Source organism: Eptesicus fuscus, chromosome 9 (assembly GCF_027574615.1).
Source record: "Eptesicus fuscus isolate TK198812 chromosome 9, DD_ASM_mEF_20220401, whole genome shotgun sequence".
In the NCBI taxonomy this organism is placed as follows: Eukaryota; Metazoa; Chordata; class Mammalia; order Chiroptera; family Vespertilionidae; genus Eptesicus; species Eptesicus fuscus.
Window position 1 is genome coordinate 21,524,760 of NC_072481.1, and position 14,183 is coordinate 21,538,942.

The following is a 14,183-nucleotide window of genomic DNA, read 5'->3' on the forward strand; positions in this document are numbered from 1 at the left end:
CAGAAAGAGGTGCTGTGTCATTTCTGAGTTTAGCCCCTTCTGAGAGGGGAGGAGGCCATTGAGCAGCAAACATAACAGAGCGCTTCTCTCTGCACCTCTGTCCAGTCTCTGGCCCCACTCCCACCGGCCCACCGCCCACCTACCCCTGGAACCTGAACCCAGCGCGGAGGGAATGGTCTATCTCAGTAGCTGAGAGTGCGGGGGAAGAGGGCTGGGCTTGAATCCCAGCTCCTCCCTTACGGTGAGCCTTGGACACACCCCTTTTTACTTTGATACTCGGTTTTCTCAAAGGTAGAGCTATAAAAAGCAACGGTACTAACTTCATGCGCTTGTTTTGATTGAATATGACAACACAGAAAGCCCAGCGCTTGGCACACAGTAAGCGCCAATACAAACGGCAGTGAAGGGTAAAATCGGGCGATCGAGGGGCAGGGCCCCCGGCAGGCACCCAGGTTTGTGCGGAGTGGCAGGCAGGCAGGCAGGGGTGCGGCGCCCTTGACTTCTAAGAGGGGAAAAGCGCTCGGGGTCCGCTGGGCGCCCATTCACCCCCATCCCGCCTGCGACGCCGAACCCGGGCGTCCCGCGCACCCAGCCGTTGCATCTGAACCCGCAGAGGAGTTCCAGCGCCGGAGGGGAAGGGAAGGGTGTGGGAGCCACCGCAAGCAGGACCGCTCCCTTTCAGGCCCGCGGGGCGTGGCAGGTGCCTGCTGGGGGCGCCGGCTGGGGCGGGCTCTGGGCTCTGGGCGCTTTCCTGCCGGGAGCTGGAGAGGGGCCAGGCGGGGGGAGTGGGGCGAGCGAGGCGGGGCTGGGGCGGCGGGGAGAGGCCGTTGGCCCTCGGGGTGCGCGGGGATCCCTGGGAAGGCCCCTGTGAGAGCCCAGTGGAGGGCTCCTGCCCTCCAGGTGCCTAGCACAGTGCCAGGCCCTCACCCAGTCATCCCCAGGTTTATCGGGTGAGAATGGGCTGAGCCCCAGGCGCTGCAAGGTGTCACGGTGTGTGGCAGGCAACGGGGCACGCCAGGGATTCTGGGAGAGCCCTCCCTCCCCCTCCACCTGTTCCCAGATGTCATTCTGCCCACCCAGGCACCTGGTTCTTGAGCTCAGGGGGATTCCAAGGTTACTAAGCTACTGGTTTTTGTTGACTTTTAAATATTTTCTTCTCAGGGAGAGGGGGAGAGGGACAAAGGTCAGAAAGGAGCAAATAAAAACAAATCAAAATACGCTCCCCCTCCCCAAAAGAAAGCTGACCTCCATCCACCACTGGCACACAAATCAGATCGGAGGCCTCTGAACACAGTCACCTTGCTGGAGCGACAGCCACACAGAACTGAACTGCTTCTGCCCCGTCCTCATCTCCCTTTCTGGTGAATGAAGGGCGGTGGTGGATGGTCGCCCTGTCTGCGAGCCCTGGGTGGACAAAGGGGCTTCCGGAAAGACAGGAGGAGGATGGCCAGTGGAAATGGGCTCCCTTCGTCCTCGACCCTGGTGGCCAAGCGCCCCTCCGCCCTGGGCCCATTCCCCAGATACATCTGGATCCACCAGGATACACCCCAAGACAGCCTAGACAAGACCTGCCATGAAATCTGGAAGAGAGTTCAGGGCTTGCCCGAGGCCTTGCAGCCCCTGACCTTGAAGGAGCAGCTCTCTGCCCCCGTGGTTGGGACTCCGACAGACAACGGGCTCAGCTTCCAAGAAGAGTGAGTGTCCCCCTACATGGCTGGCACCAGGGGAGGAGGGCGGAAACGAGGTCAGACCCTCTGGGGGAATGTTCTGGCCCAGTCTTCATCCTGCTAAACCCTAAGGGCTGTATGTTTTACATCCCCTCCCCCGTGGTCCCTTTAGAAGAAGAGTTAACTAGGGTCCTGAAGTTACCTGGGTGAAGGGCCAGGCTGAGGCTCTCTCTGCTGCCTCTTCACCAGCCCACTGAGGGGATCGTTTTCCTCCTAAAGGCATAGACAACCAGAGGTGAATCTGAGGACCTTGGAAAACCTTCTGGACCAGAACCGAGGGTTAGATGCCCATGGCTTTCCCCAAAGGCAACTAGAAGATTCCTTCCCCCTTCCACCTCCAAAGGCTAGGCATTGGCACAGATGCGTCGGGTGCTTTTAAACCACATCTGGAACTCCCTAATACAGGGAGCAGCTGTCCCATTCAGACTCCGCAGAAGCTGCTGCAAGAGCGCACATCAAAATATTTACTGGGAAGGCATTGACATAGTCAGAGGACATAATAGAAAATTAAAGTGTGGGGAGATGGCTGGAAATAGCCCGTTTCCTGGATGGGAAATCCTGGTCTGGGAAACACAGAGCTAGATGTTTCTCCACCAGGACAAAAGTTGAGCAGATATCGTTGGGGATGGATATTCACAAGGAGAGGAAGGGGGGACCTCCTTAAGAAAAGCAAGCGAACTACTGAGCACTTGTCCAATGCTTTGCATCTTCAAAGTGGACCGCAAACAGTAATTAATCCTCCAGGACCCCTATGAGACAGGTATTAGTGTCCCCATTTTACAGATGGATTAAGTGTTAATAATTAAGTGCCAATTAAAGACTAAGTGATAATTAAGTGTTGCCTGTTCCAACACACGCTCCAGCTCAGTTCAGAGCTGCTCTGAAGTGGGGGAACCATTCAGGCAATTATCTGCTGCATCTGGTCTCGGGGATTTCTAGGCGAGAGCTAAGAAGAAAAATGTGTAACTACCACCCAGGCCCGCACTACCTGCCGTCCCTTTTCGGGCTGCAGACAAAGGTGCAGGCATTTTGGCTGCTACTGCTTTCCCTGCCCTGTGCTCAGCAGGATATGGCTGGGATGGGAATGGCTTGCCTGCTGCCAAAATTTTTGCAGTCCAGACCTAGAGTGAGTGGCACTGAACCCCTGGCCCCTGCCCATTGCCATCTGCTCTGGGACAGGGTCTTGGCAGGGGATCCACGGGGCTGTGGTCAGGCTCTCAAAGGCCAAGGAGCTGATGGTCCACTTGGTGAACCAGGGTCAGTGGCAATTTCCAGTAGATGGCACCCTCCCTGCCAGGTCACACCTAGTTAATGGAGACAGGCTCTACTTCCAGTCTGCACTTGGCCTAAAAGTGAACTGACGCACCTTTGGCCAGTTGCTTAATTCCATTTGGCCTTGTTTTTCTCATCTGCAAATTGAGGATGATATGCCCTGCCTTGTCCACCTCAGAGCTGATAATGAGGATCCAAAGTGATGGGAGACAGGAGACTGAACACTGCATTATACAAATGAAGTTGTCCTTAAATGTAATTCCCAGGATTGGGTTTTGTTGTTGTTTTCAATCTCGAGTTTTCACACTATGCTCGTAGACCCTAGGGTGCTGTAAGGGTCATCCTGGGGTCAAGTGGCCTGGTGGCTGGGCCCTAATCCCCCATTCAGCCAGAGCTGTTCTGCTTTTATAGCTTTTACTTTACTGGAGTTCCGAGTAAAGACTGTGTTTGAAGAAAAAAAAAAAAAGGGCTCTGTTACTGAGAAAAGAGCTGGGAAACCACTGACTTAGATGAATAAACGATATAATCGTGTAGATATCAACCAAGCAGAACACGATGAGCTATTCTTGAAAGAAAGGCAGCTGAGATGGTGGAGTCAGATAACTGGTTTCAGATAGTATTGCTGCCCTGAGCCAGCTGCAGAGTTGGTCTAATTTACGTGAGTTTCAGTTTCCTCATCTGCCAAGTGGATATGATTACTATGCACTTCATTGCATTGTTGGGATGATTAAATGGGATATTTAAACATTCTTGGTAATAATGAGGACTTGCAAAAATTCCTTGTAATGATGATGCTGTTGATTCCTTCAAGCCCTACAATTATTATACGGGGTAGGTACTATTTCAAATACCCCCTCTTTTTACTTTTCATTATGCAAATCTTCAAACTATCAAATAGAATAGTATAGTGAATGTCTGTGTGGCTGTCACTGAGCTTCATTATCAAATTTGTGCCATTTGGGTTTCAATTTCTCCTTCCCCTGTTTTGAAATGAAATCCTTTTTACACATGAGGTAACAGGTTTGGAGGGGTTAATGTCTTCGGCCGAGGCCCTGCAGTTAGGAAGTGGTGGGGTTTCAGAAAGCAAACCCAGGACCTTCTGAGCCATTACCCGATGGTATTGGCTGTCTTCCCCTAGAAATTGAGGCATCTTTTTGGATAGTCAAAATATTTGGCATTCAAAACTAGGGAGCTGTCCAGAGTGTTTTAGGCTGGCTTCACACCCTCAAGACCCCTCAGCTAACCTTCCTTTTGCTTAATTTGTAGGTCTGATTTGGATGATGTTTTCTGTTATAAGCCAGCTAGATACGGACGTTCTAGAACTCTTATTAGCCAGATTTTTTTTTCTTGACTGTGTCTCTATATATTTCAGAAACATAAATACCTCGAGTTTGAAAGGGACTTTGGAGGTCATCTTTTGTTGCTTGAGTCCCTCTTCAAAATCCTTACCGAGTGGTTATCCACTTTTACACTTTCTCAGATGGGGAGCTCACCACTTGATAAAGTAGCCCTTCCTTTGCTATGGACCCTGCTGTCAAAAGACCACTTTCTTCTTGTACTGAAATCTGTCTCTATCAGACTAATACCCATTGATCTGGATTCTGCCTTTAGGGCTCCAAACCAAGTCTATCCCCTATTTCTCTCAATAGCTCTTTAGATGTTAAAAGATAGCAACAATACCTCTCCTAGGATTTCTGGTTTCTACAAGCTGAATTTCTCTGGTTTTCTAAGTTTCCCGTCACATGCCAGCTTGGTCAGTTTCCTCTGCATATGGCTGGTCCTATGGCAGTGCAGCACCAGAACCAGGTATGGTCCAATCTGTGCTGATTGGGTCCTCCCTGTTAATATTCTGTTCTCATGGTAATGGTGATTAAAACCAGGCTTGTTTTTCTCCCCAAGCGGACTTCACTGTGTGGGCACATTTTGAGTTTATTCATTCCATTATTTATTCAACAAATATTTTTTAAGCATCTACTATGTACCTGGCACAGTGCTAAGAGCTAGTGGGATAGAAGCTGCCTTCCTACAGCTTCCATTCAAGTAAGGGAAAGAAACAGAAAAGAAGTTATTAGAAGACTAGGATAGCTTTAGATGTGAAAAGAACTGGTGTTCTAGTTGGAGGAAACCAATATAAACATGTAAAAATAACCCAGATAATTTCAGATAGCAATGAGTGCCCTGATAGAAATAAAACCGAGTAAAGTACTAGGGACAGCATCTTTAGATGGGATGGTCAGGGAAGGACTCTCTAGAAGAAGTGGTCATTTGAGCCGAGACCTGGATACCCAGAAGGAGCCAACAAGTGAAGGTCTGGGAAGGATGTCCAGGCAGAAAGAAGAGCAACTGTGAAGACCCTGAGGTGGGAGTGGCTTGGAGAGGAATAGCATGGCTGGGGCATATGGAGTGATAGACATGGGACAAGGCGGTATCTGAGTCAGGCAGGCAAGGTCTTAGAAAGCCTGGAAGATCACTGTAGGGAGTTTATAGTTGATTCTCCATATTATGGACACCCTTTGGAGGTTTAAGGGAAGGAGGTGTAATTTGATCAGATTCACTAATTTTTAAATATCTCTCCAGCTGCTGCATGGAGAGGGTTTGCAGGCATGTGAGACAGAAAGTTGGGAGACCTCTGTGAAGATGCTGCAATAGTCTAGGTGAGGCAGGTGGTGGTGCCTGGATCAGAGAGATTGTAGTGGGGATGGAAAAAGTGCGGGATTCAGTGTGTATTTTGAGAGGAGCAAACAGACCTGCTGATGGTTTGGGGCACACAAACGGGAACATGAGGCTTAACTTGAGGGTTTGGGCTTGAGCCTCTGGTTGGATGGTGGTGCCATTTATGGAGGTGGAGAAGAAACAGGAAGAAATCAGCTTTTGGGGAGAAATCAATAGTTCTGTCTAGTGTCAATTAAACTCCAGAATTGTGTTCAGTTATCTTTTAATTAGTCTTAAATTTGGGCTTAGAGAAGTGTGGCCAGCCATTCACTGACTCGTATCCTAGGATTACTTATTAATTCATCCCCCTCATCACGACAACTGCACAGCTTCAGTGGGGGGCTTTGGGTTTGCTGTTGACTCAATTGCTCTGACTGGGAAGTGTCATTTGTTCATCCCATCATTTATGGATTCTTTCAACAAGCACTCACAGTTGCCTTCTCAGTGCCAGGGAACACACCAATTCTTTAGGCTCTTATTATTTAAACAATTGGATGTATCTTGCTTTTCTAGAAAAGTTGCTTGGAATATATCCCAACTTTCATTTATTACTATTATTATTTTAAAAATCTGGTGATGGGAGTGATAAGGACAAGACTCACAGTTGGAAACTCAGACTGATGTCCTAGAGTAGAAGCCAGCCCTGAGTCCAATGCTCCAGGCTCGTGTTTTCTCGCCTTGTGGGAACAAACACCGCTCTGACAATCCGAGGAAAGCTGCTCTATACCTTGTGTAGGAAGCACATCCTCAGATCCCTTGACATTTTGTAAATGACTTCAGAGATCCCCTGTGACCCTGGTTGGACCCCTTTTCTCTTGGAACCAATACTTAAGTGTCTTCTTCCCCTGAGCTTCCCAGGGCTGAGTCTCAGCCTCTCCTGTGACCCCAATCATACTGATATTACCACACCCCCTTCCTGGCTGTCAAGTGAATTACGAATGTAATGGTGCTGGCAGACAGAGGTCCAGGGTCCTCCGACCCTTTCCTCCTTCAGTCTCCTCACACATCCTGCAGTCACCTTCTTTTTTTTTTTTTAAGTATGTTCTTATTGATTTTTAGAGAGAGGAAAGGAAGAGGGATAGAGAGATAGAAACATCGATGAGAGAGAAACATGATCAGCTGCCTCCTGCACACCCCCTACTGGGGATGAGCCACAACTGGCAGGGAATCAAACTGGTGACCTCCTGGTTCCTGGGTCCAGGCTCAACCACAGAGCCACACTGGCTGAGCTGCAGTTCCCTTCTTGACTTCTGGTATCCCTTCTTGACTTCTGGTATCCCTTCTTGACTCCTGCTTATCTCTCTTCTGCCATCATTACAACATCTCATCTTGCTGTGCCTGGTTTCTTTCCCTCCTGGATGTCCTTCCCCCTGTGGCAGCTTCATCTTCCTAAAGCACATCAACAGTGCAGGTCAGGCATCTTCCATGGTTCCCTCACTGTCTTCTGAATTCCTTGACCTAGTTTCAAGGGTCTCAATAGTTGGCCCTACCTACATCTTTAGATGAACATCTTGCTGCACTTCTCCACTCCCTATAACCAAGATGAGCTGCCAGCAGGTGCACATCTCTTGCCTTTGCTCAGGTGATTTCACCTCCAGAAATGCCTTTCATCCATATCTCTGTCTATTAAAATCCTACCCACCCTTAAAGCCCTAGAATAAGTGTGTCACCTTCTGAAATTTCCACTGCTCACCCCATTCAACATTTTTTTCTTCCTCCCTCTTCCACGTTCCTCTTTTCAATTTAAGTAAACAATTACATTCCTTCTCTTTCCTAAGGGTTTAAAGGTGATAAGGATATCACTATCAGACAACAGTAAAATACAGAGACTGGTGGATTTGAATCCTAGCATACTTCCTAGTTGTAAGCAAGTTACTCAAACTTTCTGTGCCCCACTTTCCTCATCTGAAATATGGAAAAAGTCCTGTGACCACCTTGAAAGATTATTGTGGAGGTGAATGAAATAAGGTAGGTAAAGCTCACATAGCACCTGGCATAAGATAAGGACTCATCATCACCATCAACATTATCATATCAGCATCATCACCATCAGCATCATCAGCAACATCACCATCAGCATCAGCATCATCACCATCAGCAGCATCACCATCAGCATCAGTAGCAGCAGCATCACCATTAGCATCATCACTGTCAGCATCATCACTAGCATCAGCATCATCACCGTCATCACCATCATTATTGTTATTATCAACGATAAAATGACAGGAGTTAAGTAATTAAAAATAGTATGGGGGAAAAGATATTTATATATCAGAAAATCTAAGCATAGGGAAAGTACTCAGCTGAGGATAACATTTTGCTGTGAGATTCTTGGCAGCTAGGTCAAAACGGGAACATAGCAGTTGATTTCCATAGCTCATATTATCTAATAAGAGAAAGCCGGGAAGCTCATCAGAAGAGACGACGTGGAGGGGTCTTTATATGAGGATGATGGAATAGAAGACTCGGTTTAGAACCAGCTCTCAGGTTTACCAGAGGGGAGGACACAATACCTCATTTGGATTTGTTGGTGCATTTCTGGCATGGGATTCCTGATAAGGTGGTCGCCTGGCACAAACTGTATGTTGACTTGTGGCAACAATACTTCTCCCCCACTTGACCAGGGCTCCTTAAGGGCAAGGGCAGTGTCTTACTCATCTTTGTCTCCCCAGCACCCCGCTGAGTTCCTGGCATTTGATGACTATGCAGTGTATATGAATGAATGAGGAAGTGAATGATGGATGAACCATAAAAATGCCTCTGCAAGGAGGGTGAGTGAGGCCCAGAGGTGGCCAGGATCCAAGCAAGAGTCACGATCATCAGAGGAATAATTGAGTGACATAGGGACAGAATATCAATAAGCCAAGACATTGCAGGGTTTCCCCCCCTCTTTCTGCCTTAAGATGCAGAAAAGGAAAGTAATGTTTTCTTGAGCACCTGATATGTGCCAGGCTCTGCATTTTAATTTTCTGTTTATCTCATTGTCTTAGCAACACCTTTCAGTAGATGGTCCAGAGTACTCCCCTTTTACAGGTGAGGAAACTGAAGCTCAGAGAAGTTAAGCAACTTGCTCAGAGTCATCCAGCTCAAATGGCGGCAGAGCAGGAAGAGGAACCTGATGACTCCAAGCCCAGGGCTCTTTCCCAGACACCAGGAGACCTTGACAATAGCCCGTGCGTGTCTGCTTAGCACTAGGAACCATGAGTGGTGAAGGGAAGATGAATCGTGATTAACGTCCCATGTCCCGTGTCCCCCTTTTTAATTTAATTTTATGGTTTCGGGACTTGTATGGCAGGTTGTGGGAGCCTGCAGAGATGGGCCACCAGTGGTTTGGATTAATCCCCTTTTTAATATCTTTGTTGCAACGTTATTTCCAATTCAGCTCCCAAGTCACATTAAAAAAATACCTCTTCCTTAGGGTAAGCCTTCTCTTATTAAACAGATTCAAATGAAAAGTTTTAAAGATAATTTGAACAATAAGAATCACTCTGTAGCTCCCAGCCGAAGCTCCTTTATTGCCGTATTTATTCCGCAGTATTTCCTGTCTCATTCCCCAGCTCACTGAATCCTTCATCCCCCCAACCCTTTCAGTCCTTGGCCCAACTCAGACCTGAGTCCTGTGTTCTCAACTTCTCCTTTCCCCTCCTGCGGGCGGAGAGTCGGGGAAGAGGTGGGGTGGGAGGTGTCTCACCTCCACCTGCCAATCAGGGAGGAGCTGGGAAGTGGAAGGAAATTTGCACCAGGCTTGGTGCCTCCCTGTGCATCATTTGCATCAGAATGCAGATTCCTGGGCCCCATTGTGCACCAACTGAACTGCCCTTTTCCCTGTGAGGGCCCAGGAATCTGCATTTGGAACAAGCACTGCAGGTGATTCCCGTGCACATGCATAGAAAGTTCTTTGATACTTTAGGGGTCAAAGATGATGGAGCCTCAGGTGTAACAAGGACATAGCTTTGAGAAGGTGGTGCTCCAAAGAAAAGCATGTGGGAAGGAGACTGACCTTTACTGAATTCCAAGTGTGTGCCAGGGACATTGCAAAAAATGACTCAACTCTATAAAGGCCTCCGCTAAGAAGTGAGACGAACTCGAAGTCCAGGCTTGGTGTTCAGGCAGCTGACGATTTCACAGTGTTACCTCCTTTTACCCCAGCCTGTGTGGTGTCCCCATCCATCCCCGTGAAGTCTCAGAGCCTTCCCCAACTTTCCACCCTTAGCCAGCCCGGCCCTGGGCTGTGAAGGGTCAGCAGGGCTCCAAGCCTCCATTCCAGAGTGGCTCTCCCGCACCACCAGGTCTCTCTCTCCGTAGGAGCTGCTAACATTTGCATAGCGCTGCTACAGTTTACCAAGCGCTTTCACATTCATCATTTCACTTAATCCTCACTGCAGCCAGGAGAGTGGAGGAGGAGTGGGGTGGGGAGCCCAGAGCTCCTGAAGGCCCTCCGCCTAGCTCCCCTGCCCCCCACTGGAGAGGTCTCTGCAGACAGAGCTCAGTGGGTTTCCAGGTACCTTTGGGACACAGGTGCGTAGGCCCTAGGATGGCAGCTAAACCTGCAGCTTCTCTCAACTGTCTCCTCCACCCTCAAAATGAAAAAACTCGGCCCAGGCCCCTCAGTTGGTTAGAGAGGTGGAATCCATCCTTTCCCCTGGCCCCTTTTCTTCCTGCTGTTTTTTTTACAAGTGTGCACACATGGGTGTCTATGTATGGTGTACTTGGCTGTGCTGTGTGTGTCCATTTATGTCTGCAGCATGTGTGTGTGCATGGCTGTGGTGTGTGTACACATGACTGTGTGTGCGTGCATGGATGTGGTATATGTTCATGAGTGTGCTGTGTGTACATAGCTATGCTGTGTGTGCATGTGCACATGGACATGGTATGTATGTCTGCACTGCTGTGCTGTATGTGCATGAGTGAATGTCGTGTATGTTCACAAGTGTGCTGTGTGTGTGTGCATGGGCATGGGGTGTGTGTGTGTGCATGTGTATGTGCATTGCTATGCTGTATGCTCACCAGTGTGCTGTGCTGTGTGTGTGTATGTATATATGGACATGTTATGTGTGTATGCACTGCTGTGCTGTGTGTGTGCATTGGCATGGTGTGTGTGTGTACACTGCTCTGCTGTGTGTGTGCATGGGTGTGGAGTGTGTACGGGGAGGGAAACCCAGGGTAGTTCAATAAACCCTGGATCTGGAGGAGAGGGAAGATGGAGGAAGGTAGCTTTGACATGGAGGGCCATGTTCTTTCCCTCCACAGTGGGCAGGGCCACCCTGGGTGCTGTGACATATGCACCAGGGGAATGTCCGTCAGCCCGGGCAAGTGAGGGCAGGCTTACTGGGGGCTGGTGCCAGGCTGGATGCTGGAGCCTCTGCCTCTATGATGAAGGCCTCTGCTTGTCTGAGGCCCTTTGGTGCCTCCTTGCCACCCCCACTCACAGCCATGGCTCCTTCAAGTCCCTGCGTTGGCCCCACCTGCCCACTAAGTCCTGCCTTCTGCTGCCTCATCCTCCTAGTTCCTGGCCGGCTCCTGGCCTTTGGCCCTCCTGCAACTGAGATTCAGAGAAGGGAGGTGAATTGAGGTCACCCGTCGGAAAGGACAGAGCTGGAGTTTGAAGGCAGGTCTCCTGACTGCCAAGGCTTTGCTCTCTCTCCCACTTTTGTTTTGGAAAGTGTAGGGTAGTGGCTAAGAGTAGTGGCTTGGAGCCGTGAGGACTTGCTCCCAACTCTGCTCCAGCACTTACCCTCTTGGGTGAACTTGAATTTGTTGTTCAATTCCTGAGCCTCAGTTTCCTCTTTCTAAATTGGGGAGGAAGATGTTACCTACTCCTCATGGTTGCTGTGGAGTCTTAACAGCTGGCACCTGGCAGACACAGCACAGGCCCTGGCTCAGGTTCAGACCCTTCCCATCATGCCCCTGGGCTACTATCGGGAAGAGACCAGAGCCTGACACTTCCCTGCTGAGATCTCCTCAGTGGCTTTCCTGTTCCTGTAGAATAAAAACTTGGAGCATCACTCTGAGACCTGGCAGGCTCTGACTCCTGCCATCTCTAACCTCACCTCTTGTGACCTCCCCACCTTCCAGTCTATGTACCCCACCCACTTGAGCATAGTCCCACCAGTGCACCACGCTCTTGCTTACCATGTGATCCTCACACATGCTGTTCCCTGTGTCTGGAAAGCTCTTCCTTGCTTTTTTTTTTTTTAACCTGGTTAAATGCTTATTATCCATTAGGCCCCCGCCGAAATGACATTTCCTCTGAGAGCCCTTTCTGCTGTCCTGACTGAGGGGTGTACCCCTGGTATTCTCATACACAGCGCTTCACTTCGGTTTCCAGGGTAGCCTCATGGTTAAGAGAGCGGCATCTGGGCAAGATTGCCTCAATTTACACCTTGTCCCTTCTTAATTCTGTGACCTTGGGAAAGCTCCGTCTTCTTCATTTTTAAAACTGGGATGGTTATGTCTCTCTGTATCAGTTAGCTTTTGGTACTTAATAGACTGCCCCAAAGCTTAGTGGCTCAAAACAACCACTATTGACTCAGCTCACATTTCTGAAGTTCAGCAGTCTGGGCTGGGTTCAGCCAGGTAGTTCTTCTGGTGGGGACTGGGCATGGCTGGGCACGTTGGGTCTGGCCAACTATTGGGGTTCGCCTCTGGGGGATGCTTCATTCTCCAGCAGGCTCTCCTGGGCTGTTCAGCGGGATGTGGCCGAGTCCCAAAAGAAATAAGAGGCGGAGTCCTAATGAATCGAGATGGGAGGGAATTACCAAAGAGCCTGGATACAGAATGTGAAAGGTGTGATGAAATGGGCCATGATTGTCATCAGTCTACACACTAGCCCTGGGGGCTGTTGTGAGGATTAAAATGAGAGTTTTGCATGGAACGTACTTAGCACAGTCCCTGGTTGTTAGCACTCCAGAAAGGCTAACCCTTCTTCCTATTTTGTGAACTAGGGCCTGATGCAGCTTAAGGTCTGGCCCCCACTGAGGGGAGGGGATTTGAATCCAGTGTCTGCCTCTCTCTAGAGACGCAGCTCACAGCCAATATGCTCTGCTGATCTACCCATGCAGACGTGTCGAGAAGTCAGAATCTCACCCAGTCAGGGGGTCAGTCTGTGGACAGGCCGCCCTCCCAGCCCAGGTCTGTGCAGGACCCGGAGCCCGTCCCACGCCTCCCTCTTCCACCAGCCACGTTGCCTGGGCACGGGGCCTGGGTCCCCTGTTTGTGGATGGTCTGAAATGCTATAGCGAGAAGAAAATATTTGTTTTGCTGTCCTCTTCCAGCACTAACAATTTTCTGCTTGCATTTTTCTGTTGTTTGGCTCAGCTGAATAGCAGTTTTCATCTTTGCTCTGTGTTATCATGTACACAGAACTGCTGTCGGGGAGCTAACAGCATGCTTGCTTAGTCATTATTCTGGGAAGGGGTGCCAGCCAGTCAATAGCCTTTATTTTTGTATAACTCTGTACTCTGCAAATGCAGAAATAACGCACAGCGTCCGCGGACAGAGCCACCGTCAGACACCTATCATTTCTGGAGGCGGACAAAGCAGAGGTGGTGGCAGCAGCTGGAGCCACGGCACCGAGTGTGACTCTTGCTTCCTTTGTCAGCGCCCAGGAGCTGGGTTAACCTTCCTGAATGATTCACTGTGATAGTCTGTGGCAGATTTTATGGTTTTTTTTTTCCCAACTCAAAGGAGAAAGCAAATAGCACGGGAGAAGTGCCAACATCGGCAAAACTTCTTAGGAAGAGAGAAAAAAGATAGATTCCAGAAATGCAGGCAAGCAGGCTTGGTGTGGAACCCAGCAAAGTTGGAAGGAGAATGAAAAGTCTTTTTGTGAGCCCCAAGATGGTTGCTAGGGGGCAGGTTCTGTGTGGGATCAGCCAGGGGCCTGCCTTACCAAGTTTGGGGGTCTTAGGACTGGACCTACCAGGGTAGTTAGTGAACTGTTCACAGAGATGCCAGGCCAGAGGTGGGACATGGACAGAAGGACAGAAAATGGAATCAAAGCCAGACAGGTTGCCACCTATGCAAGGAGGTAGACAGCCTTTGGCAACAGAGCTCCTGATTCCAAGAGCTCCATGAAAAGGACATGTGTAACAACAAGTTCATGAGCTTCTTCATTCATTTATTCAACAAATACTTACTGAGCTGAAGTTATGTGCCAGGCACTGTGCTGGTCCCCCAGGCCTCTGTGGTGAAGATAAGACCATCTCTGCCCACAGAGAGGATATGTTGTTGTGGGGAGTAAAGGCATAAAAAAGATACTGTATGATGGTGATAACACTAAGAGGAAAATAACCTGATGGAGTAGAGAATGCCTAGTAAGACTGGGCAGGGCTGTGGGAGGAGGTAATAATACTTTTACCGATGGGATAGGAAAGGTTCATTTGAGAGTGGAACTTGAACTAAGGCATGAATGATGAGAAGGAGCCAGTCAAGGGATGATCTGGCATTCCACAGGATATGCAAAGGCATATC

At 49.2% G+C, this 14,183-nt stretch overlaps 1 protein-coding gene across 1 annotated transcript in view; it reads left to right on the plus strand.

Annotated features, from left to right (window-relative positions):
- Positions 1-628: 628 nt before the first annotated feature.
- Positions 629-14,183, plus strand: part of C9H1orf94 (chromosome 9 C1orf94 homolog) — a 36,755-nt gene continuing 23,200 nt past the window's right edge. Inside the window, exons 1-2 of the mRNA XM_008156971.3 lie at positions 629-700; positions 1,162-1,694. Of these exons, the coding sequence (XP_008155193.2) occupies positions 1,366-1,694 (329 nt within the window). The 5' untranslated portion in view covers positions 629-700; positions 1,162-1,365. The remainder of the gene's footprint in view (positions 701-1,161; positions 1,695-14,183) is intronic.